Consider the following 21,043-nt stretch of genomic DNA (forward strand, 5'->3'; position numbering starts at 1 on the left):
GGTTACTTCAATCTCCCCCCTCCGCCCAAGTTGTGCTATTAAAAAAATAAATAATTCATGGAGTAGTTGTTCCCCCCATCAGGAATTCTGGCCGAGCCAGACCAGGAGTGCAGCAGGATCTGCAGGAATTCATTAATGGCCCATTCTGTGTTTCCTTTCCCCTTTAAAACCCCAGTGGAGTTACCTTGGTAATAATAAAGTGCATGATTCCAGGAGGGAGGGAACAGGTTCTTATTTGGATTAAACGGATTTCTCCTCCTCCCCTCTTTTTACCCCTTTTTATTCCTGCCAATTTAAAAAAAAAAAAAAAATTGTTTAGGGGGAAGAAAAAAAATTATAAGCAAATGTTAACGCTGGAAAGGAGAAAAAAAAACCACATTTTTTTCCAGGGAGGGGAGAAAATGCTTTTGGAAGTGTTCTATGCAAAGAGATGCCGGGGGGCACGATATATCAAAGAAAATATAATACACCCAGGTTAAAACTAATGATTGCCATATAATTAGATGTGAAGCATTGTGCTATAAATGTGTATTCTTCAGCATGCTGTGATTTTACTGTAAGAGAGAGAGAGAGAAAGAAAGACAGAAAAACACAGAACCCAGCAACATACTATAAAAAGCACTCTGTTGACTTTTCGGCTGTTTAGTATTCCTTGCCCGTACTCCCCCGGGAGTATGTAATTAGTGCTTTATGAAGAGTGCATTTAAAGCAGTTTAATATTCACCTCATTCAGTCTGAAACAATGTGATCACTGCTTAGACAAATCACTGCTCCTCACTGACATCCTCTGTCAGAACATTACCTCTGAAAAGACCTTTCAAGAGGCTCTGATGTTAATTAGTTGTCTGTCATGGATAAACAGAGCAGTGAGCAGAAGGGCTGCGCCAGGCCACAGACACACAGGGAAATACTGGGAATGCTCTGGGATTTTTTTTTTTTTCATCCTCTCTCTCTCTCTCTCTCTCTCCTCCTTTTTGTGAAAATTCCTGGCTTTCTCCCCCGGCTTCGCAGAGTTTGGCACGGCCTGGAGTGGAGCCTGGGTTTTCCCAGGGCTGGGTGAAATCCTTGGGATGCTGAGCCAGGCTGGCACTGCCAGAGAGGTGCTGGCACATCCCAAACAGATGCAGGAGCACCTGCTGAGCTGCCCTGCTGTGGCCCAGAGTGGGAACATCCCAGGCAACATCCCAGTGCCACATCCCAGTGCCACATCCCAGTGCCATATCCCAATTCCACATCCCAGTGCCACATCCCAGTGCCACATCCCAGTGCCACATCCCAGTGCCACATCCCAGTGCTGTATCCCAGTGCCATATCCCAGTGCCATATCCCAATTCCACATCCCAGTGCCACATCCCAGTGCCACATCCCAGACCTGTATCCCAGTGCCAAATCCCACTGCTCTATCCCAATGCCATATCCCAGTGCTCTATTCCAATTCCATGGCCCAGTGCCACATCCCAGTGCCACATCCCAGTTCCATATCCCAGTGCCACATCCCAGTGCCACATCCCAGGCAACATTCCAGCTCCATATCCCAGAGCTGTACCCCAGTGCCACATCCCAGTGCTGTATCCCAGTTCCATATCCCAGTGCCACATCCCAGTTCCACATCCCAGTGCCACATCCCAGTGCTGTATCCCAGTGCCAAATCCCAGTGCCATATCCCAATTCCATATCCCAGTGCCTTATCCCAGTGCCACATCCCAGTGCTGTATCCCACTGCTATATCCCAATGCCAATTCCCCATTCCATATCCCAGTTCCATGTCCCAGTCCCATGTCCCAGTCCCATACCCCTCTGCTATATCCCCAGATCATATCCCAGTGCCATATGGCAGCCCTGCCTCCCAGACCTGTGCCCCAGTACAACATCCCAGCCCTACATCCCAAACCTGGATCCCAGCCCTTCATCCCACCCCGTGTCCCTGTGCTATATCCACCCCTGCATCCTGGCCCCTCATCCCAATAATGCATCCCAGCCCTGCATCCCAATGCTACATCCCAATATTTCATCTCCACCCTGCATCCCAGTGCTAAATCCCGGCCCTGCATCCCAACATTGCATCCCAACCCTGCATCCCAATGCTACATCCCAATCCCAGTCCTGCATCCCAGCCCTACATCCCCTTTTTGCAGCCCAAAGTGGCTCTTTAGCCATTCCAACAGACTCTTCCCTCTTTCCATTGTGTGTAAAATGTTGGATTACGTGGTCACCTCATCCCAGATGCTCCTGGTTTTCACTTCTCAGGAAAACCCAGCAGGTCTGGGGCAGTGCTCATCCCTGTCCAGCACCATCCCTGCAGGATGCTCCCCCTGCCCGCCCTGAAGCTGGAATTCCTCCTTCCCTGGAGCAGCTCCTTCCCTGTGTGCATCCCTGAGTCCTTCCCGTGTCCCCCTGAGCATTCCCAGTGTCCCCTCGAGGGTACAAGGTGGATTCAAGGCACGGTCCCAGGAGCTGCTCCTGGCTCTGCTCGTGGCTCCTTTGGGCTCCGTGGTTGGCATGGAGGGTTTGGAATCACAGGAATTCCATTACCAGCCCCCACCTGGCAGCTCCCAGGTTTTTGGGAGCCAAATCCAGCAAATCCAACACTTCCCAGGACCGAGGGAGCCACAAGCTCCTCGCTGAGGGGTTTAAGGGGCCCCAGCACCATCTTTTCCCTCTGGGAAGGAGCAGACATAGAAGCTGCTCCCTCTGCTCCTGGGAATGACAGCCAAGGTTTGAAACTTGGGGTGGGTTTGGGTGAGAGCCCCCACAGCCCATGAGGGGCTCCATCCCCATGCACATCCCATCCTGCAGCATGGAGCATCCCTGTGAGACCCCTTCCAGAGCCTTCCCAGCCTCCAAGCACCCTCCAGCTCAGGGTTTTTCCCCTTTTCCCTCCCTTTTCCAGCAGTTTGTTTCCCTGGCTCTCTTAGTCACGAAGGTGAGGCCCTGACAGAGACACAGACATCAAAAACAAGAGGTGATGAAACGCCAGGAATAATTAAGTTGCACTAAATCACCGGGCCTGGCGGAACGCTGCCAGGGAGCTCGGGAAAACTGGAGCACCACGAGTTATTATTAATAACCACCCTGGTGAACAACAACCTATTTCACACCTATTTTTTGGGAAGGGGTTGGGATGGGGACAGAACCTCCAGCGTGGGGGGCAGCAGGGTGAGGTTTCCTCCTCACATCCCAGGATATCCCAGCCCGGATCCATCTCAGGATGTTCCAGCACGGTCTGGGCTGAGCCCAGAGCAAGTCTGCTCCCGCCAGGGCTCCTCCATGCAACCCCAGGCCTTACGTAAGGGCAGCTTTATCCTCCCTCCATCGGGGCCCGGCCTGCAGCTCCTGTTCCCAGTGTGTGGGTGAGCCACTCGCCCCAGGCTGGGAATTGCACAGCTCCTGCACCTCTGCCTTGCTCCACGCATGCAAGGGCTGCAATTCCTGATGGGCAGCTGATAGCAGGCCAGGCTGCCAGCCCTGGATTTGTTGGGTGTTTGGGATGTGTTTCCCTCACACTCCATCAGGATTTATGCTTGGGAAGGGGTTGTTGGATGCACAGGATTGGCTGCCCCGCAGCCTCACCTTGGTTGTGTGGTTTAAGGTCCAGCCATCACAGCTGGAGGTGCTGGTGGAAGGGACGCTCTAATTCCCAAAAATCTGGAATGCACCTCTGCCTTGCTCCACACATGCAAGCAGCTGCAATTCCTGATGGGCAGCTGATATCGGGCCAGGCTGCCAGCCCTGGATTTGTTGGGTGTTTGGGATGTGTTTCCCTCACACTCCATCAGGATTTATCTTTGGGAATGCTTGGGAAGGGGCTGTTGGATGTGCAGGATTTGCTGCCCCGCAAATGGTAGCGGGAGGAGTAGAGCGATTTCTAGGTTGAATAGGAGGAAGAGAATGGCTACTAGGAAGAAGCAGATTGAGAAGGGGAGTGGAGCAGATCCCAGGGGGTTGAATCTGCATTTGTATGGGGATAGTTTTCTGGAGTCAGGGGTTATTTGGGCGAGTCAAAAGTTGAGTGCAGTTAGGAGGATGCTTAGGGTCAGTATGAATAGGATTATGTTTATTACTCTTCTCTGGGCTTAAACCAGATTCTAAGGATTGGAAGTCGATTGTAATTAATATACTAGAAGAGTAAGATCCTCATCAGTAGATAGAAATGTAGAGGAATAATCATACGACGTCTACAAAGTGTCAGTATCAGGCAGCTCACCTTGGTTGTGTGGTTTAAGGTCCAGCCATCTCTGCTGGAGGTGCTGGTGGAAGGGATGCTCCAATTCCCAAAAATCTGGGATGTCGCTGTGATTTTTGAGGAGAGAAAAGAGATTTTAATGCAAAGATTCCTTCTGAGGCAATGCTTTACCTCATGCAGCTTTAGGGTTTGATCCCACTTGGCTCCATCTCTGCAAGAGCCCAGACAGCTCCAGGCTTTTGGGCTGATTTCGGGTGCCACGTGGCCGTGGGTTAAACCTCAGCCCCAATTCCCACCATCTTTGCCACCAGGTTTCATCAGGAAAACCATCCAGAGCTGGTCAAAATCCTCCCTGGCGGGGTAAACCCAAGGGTGTCGAAATTTGGGAGAGTTGTAAATCTCGTGTGTTTGTAAAATCTTTAAGCCTCCGTCTGCAACGCGCAGGTAAACCTTTAATTCCCTGACAATACCGAGCTAACTCCCTGCTAAATCCTTAATTCCCGTGCACCTTAGTTCTGTGGATTCTTCTGCCTGTCTGCAGCCCAGGTCTTGTCTGTAGCATCCATCTTTGGGTGTGGAAAAATCCCCCAAAATTGCTGTGCCCAAAGTTGTGGTGCTGAAAAAATCTCCCCAAAATTGCTGTGCCCAAGGTTCTGGTGCTGGAAAAGAATTCCCCAAATATTGCTGTGCCCAAAGTTGTGGTGCTGGAAAAAATCTCCCAAAATTTCTGTGCCCAAGGTTCTGGTGCCAGAAAAACCCTCAAAAATGTGCCCAAGGTTCTGGTGCTGGAAAAATCTCCCCAGAATTGCTGTGCCCAAAGTTGTGGTGCTGGAAAAAAATTCCCAAAATTGATGTGCCCAAGGTTCTGGTGCTGGAAAAATCCCCCAAAAAATCTGTTACCAAGGTTCTGGTGCTGGAAAAAACACCCCAAAAATGTGCCCAAGGTTCTGGTGCTAGAAAAATCCTTCAAAATTGGTGTGCCCAAGGTTCTAGTGCTGGAAAAATCCCTCCAAAATTGCTGTGCCCAAGGTTCTGGTGCTGGAAAAATCCCTCCAAAAATTGCTGTGCCCAAAGTTGTGGTGCCAGAAAAATCCCCCCAAAAATAGTTGTGCCAAAGTTGTGGTGCTGGAAAAAATCCCTACAAAATTGCTGTGCCCTGGGTTCTGATGCTGGAAAAAACACCCCAAAAATGTGCCCAAGGTTCTGGTGCTGGAAAAATCCTTCAAAATTGGTGTGCCCAAGGTTCTAGTGCTGGAAAAATCCCTCCAAAATTGCTGTGCCCAAGGTTCTGGTGCTGGAAAAATCCCACCCCTCCCCCCCTGCCAAAATGTGCTCAAGGTTTCTGGTGCTGGAAAAATCTCCCCCAAAATTGCTGTGCCCAAAGTTCTTGTGCTGGAAAAAACACCCCAAAAATCATTGTGCCCAAGTTTCTGGTGCTGGAAAAATCCCCCAGAAGTGTGCCCAAGGTTCTAGGGGTTTTGCTCTGTTGATCAAAACCTCTGAAATGCTCTTACAACTCTTAAGATTGGGAATAATGAGGGATCCTGCATCCCTGCAGTGGCCGGTGCCTGCCCCGAGGTCACAACGAGCAGGAGGATGAGGAGGATGGGGAAAAGGCCCCAGTTTGGGGTTCCAGCCCTTCTGAAGGACATTGGCTGTGACACGTGGCAACATGGGGATGATCCCAGTGCTGCTGGGGTGGCACCACAGCTGCTGACAGACTTTGCCCCTGATCCAACCAGATCAGATCCCGGGACAGGGCGCAGCTGTGGGGCCCCGTGCAGGTGGAGGGGACACCAAGGAGCCCAACGGGTTTGGGAGCTCCTCAGTGATGACAGCCAGGCTGGGATTGGGATTGCTCCACGCGGGTCCCCGCCGCTGGCAGGACATTTCCCAACCTGGAGAAACCTGTACAGACGACCACCCTGTCTTAGGCAATTTTCCTGACTCAAGATCCCATCCCAAATCAGCAGGAGATGGATCTCTGCTGCCTCTTGCAACACAACTCCATCCAAACTGGTTTTCCCATTAATTAATCCTTTCTCCAGTGATTTTTTTCCCCATTTTTATTTTTTTTGGTGACTGTGGGTGCTGTTGGCTCTTTAGGAGGGTGTTTGGTGCTGGTTTTCCTTGGATGGGGATCTGAGCCCAGCAGCACAGATGAGCCAAAATTGTGTCTTTTAGGACACAATTCCTGAGGCAGGAGGGAAGGGAATGATTTCTCTTGGAACTGGGCAGGTGACACACAGGGAGGGACCGTCCAGCAGCCTTTTTGTTAATATTGGTGTCCCAAATATTGATCTGGAACAAACCCAGAGGACAGCACCACGTTCATCCCCTTGGATCTACAGATGATTTCTGAAGGGTGAATATTTTTATAGAGGAGTGAGAAGTTGCTGATTTATTTAAGTGCCCAGCAAACCAGAGAAATGTGGAATAGCCTGAGCTGGAAGGGACCCACAAGGATCAAGGGCAATGATCCCAGTGGGCTAAAAACTCTTAATTAATTACATATCCCAAATATATCTGGAAGCATCTGTTGTGATCTCTTGCCCAACCCACTCATAAATTAATTTGGGGGGTCTTGGGCACCACCCGCCACCACCTCACCTGTGTCCTGCCAGGTCCTGTGCCAGGTCCTGGCAGCTGAAGGGTTACTCAGCCCCATCTGCTCAGCTCCCCATTTCACAAGGGCGGGTTCGGAGTTTTACTACAAGTTTCAGACAATGAAGGTGTGTCTGCGCTCCGAGCCTCGTTTGCCCGTTGTGTAGGCGTCGGGTTCAGCGCCGTCTTGTCAACACTTGAATATGTTGAGCATCACTCACGGGGCATTCTGTAAGAAACCTATTAAGTTAATTACCGAGGCTGTGTGTGTGAGAGAGAGAGAGCGTGTGTGCTGCTCCTCCTGTAAAAAATTTGGCTTTCTTCGTTGCAAGACACTTGTGATGCAAGCCCCGGGCTCTCGGTGTGATGACATCTCGTCTGCTGCTGTAACTGAGCCGGGGCTCGGGCGAGCTGCCTGCCAGGGAGGGGGGTCCAGGGAGGACCCCCCCACTTGTCCTGCCTTGGGGACACTCACCCGAACACTGGGTCCAGTCCCGGGGGGGAACTGGGGTGTAAATCCTAAATCTGTGGGGTTTGAGCTCAGAGTGGTGTGGGGGGAGTTTGAGCATCTCAGCTCCTGTTGATGTTTCTGCTTTTACGGTTCTGCTCCATCCAAATTCCTGGGAAAATGCAGTTTCACAGGATCCTGGAGTGGTTTGGGTTGGAAGGGACCTTAAAACTCATCTCATTCCATTCCACCAGACCAGGGTGCTCCAAACCCCATCCGACCTGGCCTTGGACACTGCCTAGGCTGGGGCAGCCACAGCTTCTCTGGGACACCCCTTGGTTTGGGATCAGGGCTGGGGAAAGACCTCTTGCTCTTTATATTTCCACCACTATCCTCAAGCACCCCAAAATAATCCGGGCTGGAGTTGAGGGGGCTGTTTTGGGGTGCAGGGAGGTCCAAGCTTGGTTTGGGAAGGGGATGGAGCAGGAGGAGGCTCCATGTGGGGGACACCCCTTGTGTTTCTCCTCTCCCTGCTTCCCACCAGGCTGGGGAAGGGGCTCTGGGTCTCCCGGAGGGGCGCAGGGCTGTTGGAGCGATGCTGGAGCTCCGTGATGAGCAGCACGTGCTGCTCCAACCCGGCCATCCCTTCCCGGCTTTTCCCCGCACCCCTTCCCAGCCCGGCTGGAACGGGGCCGCCCCCAAAATACGTTAAAAAAAAAAAAAAAGAAAAAAAAAAAGGAGTTTTTTTGAGTTGTTTCACTCTCCGGAGCCCGAGCCAGGGCAGGGAGCGGGGCGAGCGCTGGCTCCCCGCTCCCGAGGTGGTTTTTTGGGTTTTATTTTTTGGGAGGCGCTGCACAAACAGCCCCCGGCGCTTACACGAGCCCCAGGTAGGGCGGCTCTGCCCCCTCCTCGAGCATCCCACGGGAGCCCGGATCCGTTGGACTTTTATGGAAGAAAGGGAAGTCCGTGGCACCGGCGGAGCGGCTTTGGCAGGCGAGCAGCGGCAGCAGCGCTCCCGTTAACCCCTCATCCTCCTCCTCCTGCTGCTGCTGCTGCATTTTTGAGGGGGGATCAGCAGCTCCGCCAAGAACCTGCGGGCCGTGGGATGCTCAGCAGCCAAAAAACTCCAAATAAAGCTGCGTTTGGCTCCTCTTCATTAAACAAATCCGCGCAAAGCGCTCCTGAGCATCCCATGCTTCCCGAGCACCCCCACCCCAGGCGGGAGGGAAAAGTGAGGAAAAACTTGTGCAGCTCCAGAGAAAGTTTCCGGTTGGAGTTTGTGCCGTCCCAAGGGCAGCTCTGGACTCTCCCTCCGAGTGCTGCCAATTCCAGCGGTCAGGAAGCGGCTTTGGGGGGGTTTTGGGGGAGAGGAGAGGCCGAGCCCGCCCGGATGCGCTGGCGGGGGCCGGGCAGCGCCGTCCCCTCCCGGCCGGGGCTTTCGTCAGCGGGGGCGAAAGGGAGAAATTTGAATTTTTGGCCAGCGGAAGGAAGTGAAAAGCAAAAAAAAACAAAAAAAAAAAACCAAAAAAAACCACAAACAAACAAAAAAAAAAAACCAAAAAAAACCCCAAAAAACTAAAACAAACAAACAAATAAAAAAACACAAAAAACCCCCAAAAACAACAACAACAACAACAAAAAAAACCAAAAAACAAACAAACAAAAAACCCCCCAAAAAACCCAAAAAAACCAAACAAAAAACCCATTAAAAAAAAACCAAAAACAAACACAAAAAACCAAAAAACAAACAACAAAAGCAAAAAAAACCAAAACAAAACAAAAAACCCAAAGCAAACAAAAAAAAAAAAAACAAAAACCCAAAAAATCCCCCCCAAAATAAAAACAAAACAAAAAAACAAAACAAACCAAACCCACAAAAACACCCCAAAAAAGCGTCAGAGGAATAAATGAGCCCCCCCAAGCCCAAGCTCTCGCTCCCATCAGATTAGGAAGCCGAAATAGCCAAATTGGCCCAGAGCGGGAGCAGGACTGGCACGCGCGGGCTTTGATCCTCCCCCGCGCCCGGGACGGGGCCTGGGACGGGGATCAGACACCCCAGGCAGGAGGAATTTGCAGGGGAGGGCTCTGGGAGCAGCCCCAGCCCCCACAGCCCCCCCAGGCCGCTGTGGGGTGGGTTCGGTGCCGTGTGGGGTCTGGGGCAGGGATGGGCTCAGGGTCCGGCCCCAAATCCCAAATCCCAAACACCACCGAGATCTGTTGGTGGTCAGGGCTGGGTGCAAGCCCCAAAATCAGCCCAGCACAGCCAGAAAGGGCGGGGGGGGGGTTCTTCCCTCTCTGCCCCACTCTGGGGACACCCCAGCTGCAGCTCGGGGTCCCCAACGTCACAAGGACGTGGAGCTGCTGGAATGAGCCCAGAGGGGAACACGGAGCTGCTCCAGGGCTGGAGCCAGGCTGGGAGAGCTGGGAATGCTCACCTGGAGCAGGGAAGGCTCCAGGGAGAGCTCAGAGACCCTTGCAGGGCCTGAAGGGGCTTCAGGAGAGCTGCAGAGGGACTGGGGACACAGGCAATGGCTTCAAACTGGGAAACGTGAGATTGGGGTGGGATTTTTGGAAGGAATGGGTGTGGGGAGGGGCTGGGATGGAATTCCCAGAGCAGCCGGGGCTGCCCCTGGATCCCTGGGAGTACCCAAGGGAGAAGGGAAAGTTCCAGGGAGAGCTCAGAGCCCCTTGCAGGGCCTGAAGGGGCTCCAGGAGAGCTGGAGAGGGGCTGGGGACAAGGGATGGAGGGACAGGACACAGGGAATGGCTCCCAGTGCCACAGGGCAGGGCTGGATGGGATACTGGGAATTGGGAATTCCTGGCTGTGGGGGCGGGGAGGGGCTGGGATGGAATTCCCAGAGCAGCTGTGGCTGCCCCTGGCAGTGCCCAAGGCCAGGCTGGAGCCCCCTGGGACACTGGGAGGTGTCCCTGGGCATGGCAGGGGTGGCACTGGATGGGTTTAAATCCCTTCCCACCAAACCATTCTGGGATTCCAGGCTGGCTGTGCCTCACAGAGGCATGAGTGGCTCAGAGGGGAGGCCCTCGTGCCCCAGGGCCGTGGTTGTTGCTGGTGACCACAGCCTGGCACTGGGAATGTGCCAGCGCTTCCCAAGCAGCACAGGAAACCATCCCTGTCCCCAAAGGTGACACAGCAGCAGAGCCTCCCCAGGGATGCATCCCAAGGGAAGGTTCCAGTGCAGGCTCCGCTCTCATGCACACAGAATTCAGGCTACGGGCCTTTAACTGACTGAATTAGGCAAAATTTGGTGTTTCTCCAAGAATCCTCCGGAAATCTGCTGCTGGAAAAGCAAACTCATCTTAAAGCTACACGCACACAGGGCGAGCAAGTTTTCCACTCTCAGGGAGTGGGATGGAAAAGACCTTCCCAGTCCTACCCAGCCCTTTTTTCTGGCCAGGTCAAGCTTGTTCCTCCTGCTGGAATCTCAGGGGCTTTGTGGAGACCTCTTGTAGTTCACCTTTCTTGGGAGCTCTTGTGGCATTTTGGGGATGTCCCATCAGAACTGGGGGTGATGGGGGAGACCCAAGGGACCCCAGATCCATGGGGTGGATGAAGGGAGGTCCTGGTGTGTAAGAGCCGAAATGAGGGATGTGGGACTCCAGGCAGCTCTCCAAAATGCAGCTTATTGTATCCAAAATGCAGTTTATTGTACCCAAAATGCAGTTTATTGTACACAAAATGCAGTTTATTGTATCCAAAATGCAGTTTATTGTACACAAAATGCAGTTTATTGTATCCAGAATGCAGTTTATTGTACACAAAATGCAGTTTATTCCATCCAAGAGGTTACAGCAGTCCAGGCTGGTGGGTGACAGAGCTGTGCCCACAGCTGTCAGCTCCAGCTGCAGGCAGGCCTGGAGACCCTTTGGTTTTGGTTACAATGCATTATTTACTTTTCTTTGCTGAGCATCTTCATACAATAGAACCAATCTATACCTTAACTATTACCTATAGCCTATCATAGCTGCTGTAATTTCCATATTCATGGTACTGTTCTCCAGTCACTCACAGTCAGTACATTGCAGTTTAAGCCAGAAGTTGTTTTTCAGTTTTCTTGCAGTGGAAAATTCTGAGAGTTTTTTCTATTTGCCACATTTGCTGCCTTGTTTGCCTGTGCTCTCTTTCTGCTTGGTGAAAACATCTTCTTGTTTGGGGTGGGTTTATCCTTTGCTCTAAGTCATAAAAACCCCTTCTAACTCACACACCCTTTGCTCCTTGGTTATCCAGTGAGACTGGCTCAGCAATTCTTTTCTTCTATATCAAAACTTGCTTCCATTTCTATTCCTTCTTCAGATTCTACATTTAAAAATCTTTCTGCCAAGCACACAAATCTGTGAGACTTTCCTGTCAAACTTTCATCCTTCCCAACACTGGTGGAGCTCCTGGGAAGGGCTGGGCTGGTGACAAAGCCCAGGGCACCAAATGCAGGCGTGGTCTCACCTGGGTGTCACAAGTGGCATTTGAACACTGATGGGCGCACAGTACCCTTGTCTTTGTGCCTGAGCCATCCTCATCCCCCCCTCCTCCTCCTCCTCCAGATCCAGCACCGTTTCCCACCCCAGCAGAGCAGCATCCCACTGAGGAGGTGGGGGATGCTCCAGGGGGGTCCTGGCCGGATCCTGAGCCGGACAAATCCCAGCCCAGCCCTGCCCTGGCGGGGCCAGCCCCGGGCCAGCGGGTCAGGGTGATTCATGCGGCAGCCAGCTCCGCCGGGAGCTCATTGCGACACCGCGGGGCTGTTCAAGGCAGCCAGCGCCGAGCCCGGCATCCAGGCAGCCTCTAACACACCCCTGGGGTTGCTATCAACATCCCTGTTGTTCTTAGCAATCGCATCCCTCGTTTATCATCCCGGCTTTACAGCAGCTGCCCAGGGGCCGGGGTGGGACCGTGCAGGGCTTGGGGTGCAGCCACCCCCCAATCCCCGGGGTCCAGAGCGTGGCAAGCAGGGAGTGAACAACCATGGCCACAACCTGGAGCAACCATCATTGGTTCAACCTTCATTTTATTCAACTTCCATTTTATTCAACTTCCATTTTATTCCACCATCATTGGTTCAACCATCATTTTATTCAACTTCCATTTTATTCAACTTCCATTTTATTCCACCATCGTTTGTTCAACCATCATTTTATTCAACTTCCATTTTATTCAACTTCCGTTTTATTCCACCATTGTTTGTTCAACCATCATTTTATTCAACTTCCATTTTATTCAACTTCCATTTTATTCAACTTCCATTTTATTCAGCCATGGTTGATTCAACCTTCATTTTATTCCACTTCCCTTTTATTTAACTTAGATTTTATTCAACCTCCATCTCACTCAACTTTCTCACTTCAGCAAACCCCTGGTGCTTCCCTGCAGGGATGCAGAGGAAGGGGTAGCAGGGAAACTCCTCCATGAAGTTTCTTGGCAAAGCCACCAGCCTCAACTCCCAAATCCAGCGTTCCAACCCATGCCAGGAGTGTCCTGGCAAAGCCACATCTCCCCTGCCCTCCCACATCAGCCCTGCTGCATTTTTGGGAAGGGAGCCCAGCATCCTGCATCCCATCCCCACCCCCAGCTGCCTCCACAATCCTGCAGGTGTTTTGTAAAAAAAAAAAAAAAACAACCAAAACAACAAAATCCCTCTCCTTTTCCAACACAAATGTTTTGTCTGAGGTTTCAAAACGCTCCTGGTGTCATCACAGCCTCCTCCTCCCCTCTGGCTCAGACCCCTCACCTATATCCTGCAGGAAAGGTGCAGATGGGCACAGCAGCCTAAGCTGGGCAGGGATCAGTGTCTGGCTGGAAAGGCACCCAGCAGAGCCTCCCTCATTGCACAGGGAGATGCTGGCACTGGGAATGCCATCCTGGGGCTGCCAGGAGGGAGCCAGGAGCCTGGGAAGGTCCCTGCCAGGGATGGTTCAGGTTATGGAGTGCAGGGGTTTATTTCTAGATTAAGAAAAGCTTGCAAAAGCCAGGCACAGAGGTGATTTATGTTTATTTTGCTCAGTTAATAACCTGTGGCACGTCCTCCCCTGGGGCGTTAGGGTGGATCAGACAAAGCTGCATTTAAATTACAACCGTGCCCGATATTTATTTTTTAATATATTTTTATGGTCGCCTTCCCCATTTATCGTGAGCTAGAAAAACGTCCAGGCCGTGCCAAGAGCTGCCTAAGGATCCTAAAGGCTGGAGGGGCAAATCCTTGGAGTTCAGACCCTGGAAAAGTGGGAGAGGCTCTTCAGATCTGTGTTGGAGAGGTGACGTTCCTGGGCCTGCTCCAACCTGAGCCTCCCAAGGGTGACAATGGGACCCCTCCTGCTCCTTGGGGACCCTCAGCACATTTTCCCAGGAGTTGTGATGAGCCTCAGAGAATTTTTTGGGATGAGGGTGTGCAGTCAGTGTTGGTCAGTGCCTGCTGGGACAGGGTGTCCTAGCATGATTTGGGGGTTAAAATCACCCACTGTTGGTGCTTGTGGTTGTGTCAGTCCTCAAACACAAATCCAACCCACCCAGGTGTAGCTTTCCTGAGGTTCTGGATCTGCCCTGGAAAGAAGTTCCCTGTAGAAGGAAAAGTGCCTTCTCCACTCTTTTTCTGCCTGGATGGGGCTCAGATCACAGTGGTTTCTCAATGTTTCAGGTGCAGAGTGACAGGGGAACAAGTCAAATATCACTTGGAATGGTGAAATTCCATGAACATAAAATGTAATAAATTAGAACAATGGGCTCTGGTAAGGGGGTTGGCAGCTGGAGATGGGGTGATTCCATGTGTCCCACCCTCCTTGGGGACCACAGGGCTGGACTGGACATCCCTGGAGCCTGTGAGAGGAGCAGGAGGCTCTGGAGAGAGCATTGAGTCCTGTTCCTTACAAAGCAAAGTCTGGGCAGTGAGGATCCAGGTGGGAAGTTTGGATGGAGACGTGGCGCGCAGGGAAATTCTGGGAACCGTTCCTGCCTCAGGCCTGGGGCGGCCTGACCACGTCTCCAGCTGTGCCCAGCGAGTGAAACCAGCTCAAAGCACGAAGCCAGGCCCTGAGTCATGCCAGATCCAGGAACTGGGGCTCTGGGGAAGCACCAGAGCAGGAGGCTGAGGAGAAGCTTTGGGCTGGGGAAGCTGGGCTGGCTCCAGCAGGAAGGGGAGGTTTCTCTGGAGCTGGGGTGTGATGGGATCCGACCTCTGCGGGGTCTCATCCCTGCCCTGGGAATGCTGTCAAAACGCTTTGGAGTGATAGAGCAGCCAGGAGAGGCCATTCCCAATGAAACCATTCCCATGCTGGTTCTTGCATGAAAACTATTTCTGTGTTTCTCCGTATTTTTTCCTCTTTCTCCCAATTTCTTTCCCGACGGAGAGCCCACGCCAATCCAGCGGCACAGCAGGGCTGGCATAATGGGATGTGACATTTCTCATCACAAAAGGACTCTCAGGCTCGGGGCTGACAGGCTCCTTCAGGCACCAAACCCCGGCTTGAGGCTGACAGGAAAAGCGAGGCTGGGCTGAGAGCGAGAGGGTCGTGGGCGAGCCAGAGCCCTCTGGGAGCATCCCCTGCCCCAGATGCAGCACTAGAATCCCACTAGAAGTGAGCTGCTGCTCAAACAGGCAGCTGAGATGGGAAATGCCAGAGTTTGGGAGTGCTGGGAGCTGCCCAGGCCCTGCCCTGCTCTGTCCTGGCCTCCCTGAGCACGGGGATAATTGGAGGGAGAGTTTCTCTTGGATGGCTCTTTGCTCACATGCTTCTTGTTGGAAAGCAGGACGAGCCTGGATGTTTCTGGGAGCTGGGGGAGGATTGGTCCTCCCCAGTCCTGCTGGCTTTGGTGGGGAGGAGGAAACCCCAAACCCTTCACCTTCCTCTGCAAGGACACGGTGGAACAGATCCAGATCCACCTGCAATTAGCATCTCATCCTTTCATTCCCCGTTCCAGCCTCGCAGGGAAGCTGGGTTGCCATCCCAGCGGCTCTGCCTTTCCCGGGATGCTGAGCCAATTCCTCCATCCTGACCTCATTGCAAAGATCACAGCAACTGAGGAGAACAAACCTGGGCTCCCGCTGGGCCGGCTGTGAAGCCGCTCAGCCCCATCAAACTCCCGCTCGTGAGGAGCAGTGCGGGAGGAACCGCGGCTGTCGGGGATCAGCTTCCCCTCGGATAATCGTTGGTTAATGCCGGGCCGGGCCCTTCCCATGGGATGCAGCCCCCGCACCTGGCTGAGCCCCCCCGGTGTCCCGAGGTCCCCGGGGCCGGGTTGGGACGCGCTCCCGGCGAGGCAGGAGCAGCCCAGCCCTGCTCGGCTGCACTTCCCCGGGTCCCATCCGTCATCTGTTTGTCCTGGTCCCCTGCCAGCGATTGTGCCGATTCCCACACCCACTTTCCATAAACCCTCCGTCCTCGCCCGGGCGAATCGCTGGCGAGAGCTCGCCACCCATCCCTTTCCCCTCCTCTCCGATGGGATCAGACACGTTCTGGAGAGGGGGAAGAAAGGGAAGGGGGTGAAAAGAAAACAAAAAAGATCAAGAGGAAAACACAAGGTGACTCACCGCCTTTAATTTATTTGTGTTTATTTATTTATTCCCCCCACCCTCGGCTGCGACGTGCAGGCAGCAGCGAGGGCTGCCCAGGGAGCCTCGCTCGGTGCCCAGGGCACCAGAAACGACCGAGATAAAATCCCCCACTCCTTTGGCCGAGGAAAAGATCGCGGAGAGCAGCTCCTGGCGCTCGAACTGCGTGGCACAGATTTTTCAGCTTTCCCAGGTCTCTGCACGAGCATCCCGTGCCCCGCCGCAGACCGGAGGGTGGGAATATCTAATTCCACCTCCTACACCGTGTCCTCGGCAGGGGAAAGAGAGAAAGAGGAGTTAAAAGGCTGGGAAGCTCAAATGGTGTCATTAGGAACTATTAATGCTCTCATAAAAGGGCATTAATAAACGCGGCAGCTCATCAGTGTCCATTAGCTCGGCTCGTGGCAGGGATCTTTGGGAGCTGCCGGAGTGTGATGCTCCCCTCGCCCTCACCGGCGTGTCAGCAAAGGGGAAAGGAGCTGGAGGGGGGAGTTATTCCTCCGACAAACCATTCCCCGAGCAAAAAACAAGGAGAAAATGTCACAGGGCGTCACACCCCACCTCTCCAATCCCTCCCGTATCCCGGCAGCCGTGCCCAGAGCTTGCTCCTTGCTCCCAGGATAGCTGTTTACTATCAAAGAGAAAAAAAAAAAAAAAAAAAGTGGCAGGTAGGGTTTGGAGCGCTCATCCCGACTTTCTCCCTCCTCCCGCCCTCTTCCTGTTCTTGCCTCTTAAAAAGGAGTTTTATCCTTTGACTCTCCCATGCCCGGGGCTAGCAAGGAAGCCGCAGCATCTCGGGGCGAGCCGGCAGCCCACAGCAGCGGGCAGGGCACGGGGAGGAGGCCCTGCCCGGCCTGATAAGCCCCTGGCAAAGCCAGGAATAGCAGCGCGGTCCCCGCACGGCAGCGATGCTGCCCGGAGCGGAGAGAAACCCGCAGTCCGTGCCTTTGAAGAGCTGGGGCTGGCAGCCGGCCCGGCTGCACGGAGAGCTCGGGATGGGCTCGGGATGGGCTCGGGATGAGCTTGGAAAGGGCTCAGGATGAGTTTGGAATGAGCTTGGAACGGGCTCAGGATGAGTTTGGAATGAGCTCGGGATGAGTTTGGAATGAGCTCGGGATGAGTTTGGAATGAGCTCGGGATGAGCTTGGAATGAGCTCGGGATGAGTTTGGAATGAGCTCGGGGTGGGCTCGGGATGAGCTCGGGATGCGCCGGCAGCTTCCCCCCCGCCCCTGTGGGCAGCAGCACATCTGGGGGAGCAGGCACAGCTGGAGGGCTCGGGCACGTGCGCACATCTGGGCGGAGGAGGGGCGAGCCCGTTTGGGGCTGGCGGGGCACATCTGGATGGGCGCTGCCGAGCATCTGGGCGGAGCCGGTGTGCACATCTGGATGGCAGGGGTCTGCACATCTGGATGGCGCTGCTCTGCACATCTGGGCAGGGCCACAGCAGCCCCACGGCCCCGTGCGTCCCCTCAGGCGCCCCCCGGGTGTTTCTCTCCTCACATCCTGCCCTGCTTTCCCCTCCCGCTGCCATCCCAGGCACCCGGACCTGCCCAGGTCCTCACTCATCTCCTCCCTGTCACGGGCAGATTTCAGCTGCAGCCGAGCCAGAGTCAGGGAGCCGAAACCCCAGGATCCCTGGTGACCTTTGGTGTGCCAGGGGCAGCTGGCAGGAGGCTGTCCCCAGCCGTGACTCAGGGCAGAGCAGTTTCCTTTGGAGGGAAAGGGAAGCTTTGATCGCAGGGAGCCGAGGCACCAAACCCTGCTCCCCACGTGCACCTTTGCTGGGAGTTATCTGAGGCATCTTTTTTTTTTTGGGATAATAACTCCCAGGGCAGGTTAGGACGGAGGAGGCCTGGCAGAGGAGCGTGTGTGGGCAGGACTGGAATAACGGGTGCTGTAGGAGAGGATTCACCAGCGCTGGGAGGTTGGGAATGGCCGGGAATAGCACAGCAGGTCAGGGGTGAGGTGGGATGTGCAGGGCCAGGATGTGCATGCAGCTCCTGGTGTTGTCCCTTTGTCACCCATGCAGTCCCCACAGGATGCTGGGTGTCCCAGGAAAGGCTCCCTGCTCCTGGGAGCCATGGCAGGAGTGGAGAGCCAAGCCTGCAGTGGGACAAGCTCTGTGAGCAGGAGAGCAAAGCCAGAGCTTTGTTATGGGAATGATGCTGGAAATCAGCACAATTCCACCTGGAATGGGCCAGCTCTCCCAAATGCTGGTGTGCTGAGCAGCACTGAGGATTTTAAGGGAATTATTGTGGCTTTCCCAGGGTGTCACATTCCCTGGGTCTCCCGACTGTGAGCAGTCTCTGTGTGCAGGTGACAGCAGTGTCACCTGTGCCAGGGCATTGTGGATCAAGCCCTAAATCCCAAATAGCCAAAGAAAAGCCCTGGCACGCTCCTTCCCACCCACCTGAAGAAAATTCTCTTTACAAGGAAGTGATGAGAGAATGATCTTTACAAGGCAAACACGCAAAAGGTTGGGAAATGAATCCCTGGGGAGAAGTGGGCACAGCTGTGGGGGCACCCTCTGTGTGTTTCTCCTGAAGATGCCAGTTTCACCTAACCAACCTCTTTTTGTCCTTTCAGGGTTCGGATCTGAGGGTTGGGAAGATCAAAGGGAAGGTCCTGACAGGTGAGTGCAGACCCCAAATGGGGGGACGGGGTCTCAGGGTGGCAGTGCTGGCTGGGGTGGGCACACCACAACACGAGGGAGGGACACAAGGGGAGAACACAAGGAGCTCCCTAGGGCACAGCTGGGCACTGTCTGAAAGAGGAGCCACTTTTTCTCTAACTTTTTCTAGAGGCAAAAGTGGTTTAAAAACTCCCCAGTGGCTGGAAAGGCTCCAAACCAGGGTAAAAAGAGGGGGGAGGGATAAAACCCAAAAGAAAAACACAAGATAAAAGTGGGTGAATCCCAACAACTGCTGTGATGTTGCAGGAACAAAGACTTTCAGTTCAAAACGGGCCAGACGTGGCTCGGGGAGGTCACAGCCCAGGGGAGAGGGGCTGGGAGCTCCCCTGGCTCCTGCTGGAGCTTCAGCCCCTTGGTGCCACATCCTCCTGTCCCTGATAGAGACCAAGGGTGGCTGTGCTGTGCATCCCATGGATGTCCCTTTGCCAGGGACAACCTCTGTCCTCAGCAGCTGGACATGCCCTGAGCCAGCTGTGGGCCCCACATCTGGGCAGCTGTGCCCTGCTCCCTCCCAGCCTGGAGCACAGCGTGGACCCCAAAATCCCCCTGGGGCAGCCCAAGGGGTGCTGGCCATGCCCTGCTGGGGGCTGGGGGGCCCAGGTTCATCCCCCTGCCCAGGGGAGGGCGCAGACAGGGGAAGGGGATGGATGGAGGAGGGGTCAGGGTGGTCCAGGATGTGGTGAGGAATTGTTTTGGGGGAACCCCTGAGCTGATCCACGGCAGGGATCTGCATGGGAGAGCTGATCCCAGCCTGCAGGAGGGTGGTGGAAGACTGGTTCTGGTGGGAGTTTGAGCTCAGAGGGACACTCAGCCCTTCTCTTGTGCACCCCAGATTACAGCCGGCCCAAGCCCTCCCGCTACAGCGGCTACCACCGCTACCAGTTCCGCCTGTACCGGCAGTCGCAGCACCAGACCATCTCCCTGAGCTCCGAGGAGCAGCAATCGCTGGGTAAGGACCCGCCTGGCCCTGATCCCCGCCCCGAGGGGCTGTTCCAGGGCTGTGGGCAACGCCGCGGGCTGGGGATGCCCGGCTCGGTGCAAAGGGATCCTCCCAGGGGACGTGGGTGAGGTGTTAAATCCTTGCCAGGCAGCAGAAACCCTTGGAAAACGTCTGGTAACGGCCTGGCTAGCGGGACCGGCAGCAGGGAGAGATGTGGGCTGTGAAATGCAGCCCTTGCTGGCACATCCCCCCCAGCCCCAGCCGCGGCAGTTGCATCAGCGGCTCCTCGGAGCGGGCGGATAAGGATCAGCGGCGGAGAAGCTTTAGCAAGGGATTGCTCAAACCGGGCTGACACAACGCTCGCCAACTCCCAGCTCCTCCCAAAACCTTTCACGGAAGGGATGGAGCAGCCGAGACCCCCGAAATGCCAAGGGAACCGTTGCTGCTGCTCCATGCTGGGGCTGCGGGAGCCCGGGATGGGCAGGGATCCATCGCGCCCTGTGCCAGGCGTGGGTTCCTCCCTGCCCTGCCTGGAACTCGGCGCTCTGTGCCTCACGTGGCCTCCACAAGGGAAATTTCAAAACTTTCCCAGCTGGGACCACATGAGCAGGGCTCGACGGGCAGGTCAGGTCGGTGCGTCTGGGCTGCTCTGCCTGACTCAGCCCGTGCCTGGTAACGCACAGCGGCCGCCCGGAGCGGGGGCTGCCCCGGGGGGCTCTCACACAGCCCCTGCCCCCTCCCCGGCACTGAGCCGCGGTGCTCAGCCCATGGCCGGAGCGGGATGAGGCTGCCACGAGGCTCCCTGCGGTTTGTCCCTGCCCTTGGCTTGGTTTTCTGGCTCATTAGCTCCGCTTCTTAATGACCCCGCCGATGTCACACCCCCCTGCCAGCCCCTCATTCCCGCTGGGAGGAGGGGGCTGCGCGTTGTCCCCACGTTCCCACCGGAGCTGGGAAGGGAAGCAGAGACACCACCAAGGCTTTTTCCAGATAAATCCTCTTTTCAGCAGGATTTGCGGCTCCAGCCCCCCAGATGTCCCCCCGGCGTCCCCCCGCTGTCCCCAGGGCGGGGGTGGCCGGGCATTCCCCAGCTGCCGCTGTCCCCATCCCATCTGTGCTTCCCAGCCCTTCCCGCACTTCCTGGGAAAGACCCAGAGGATATTTTGGATATTTTTCCACGGGATCCGATGCCTCAGCATCGTTTGTCAGGCAGCTGTGGGGGTCTGGCAGGGAGACTCGGTTAAAGGTTATTTTTAACCCTTGCACTGCTGCATCACATCCTCGGCTGGCCGGGGGATGCTGCTGGATTCAGACACCAACAGCCCATCATCTTTATTCCCAGGGAATGAGCCCTAAAAGCAGCCAAAGGATGAGATTTTTGTGTCTCAAGGGTTTTAAATAAATCCATCCCCAAGGCAGTGGGATGAACGCCGATGGATCTGCTGTGCGCCTCCAGCCCTGTGGTGCACAGGCAGCACACAGGGAGGAGGAGCAGACACCTTGGCAGAAGGTGGGAACAAGGAGGGGGTGACCCCAATCCCAAAGGATCCCAAAGGATGAGAGCCCAGCCCGGGCTCTGCCTGGCTCCTCTCCTGCAGCAGAAGCGATGCAGGTTCTCCTGGT

At 54.7% G+C, this 21,043-nt stretch overlaps 1 protein-coding gene across 1 annotated transcript in view; it reads left to right on the forward strand.

Annotated features, from left to right (window-relative positions):
* Nucleotides 1-19,566, forward strand: part of PEBP4 (phosphatidylethanolamine binding protein 4) — a 75,380-nt gene extending 55,814 nt beyond the window's left edge. The window contains exons 5-6 of the mRNA XM_036396857.2: nt 18,378-18,423; nt 19,316-19,566. Of these exons, the coding sequence (XP_036252750.1) occupies nt 18,378-18,423; nt 19,316-19,551 (282 nt within the window). The 3' untranslated portion in view covers nt 19,552-19,566. The remainder of the gene's footprint in view (nt 1-18,377; nt 18,424-19,315) is intronic.
* Nucleotides 19,567-21,043: the final 1,477 nt, after the last annotated feature.

The sequence above is a fragment of the Molothrus ater genome, chromosome 28, assembly GCF_012460135.2.
Source record: "Molothrus ater isolate BHLD 08-10-18 breed brown headed cowbird chromosome 28, BPBGC_Mater_1.1, whole genome shotgun sequence".
Taxonomy (NCBI): domain Eukaryota; kingdom Metazoa; phylum Chordata; class Aves; order Passeriformes; family Icteridae; genus Molothrus; species Molothrus ater.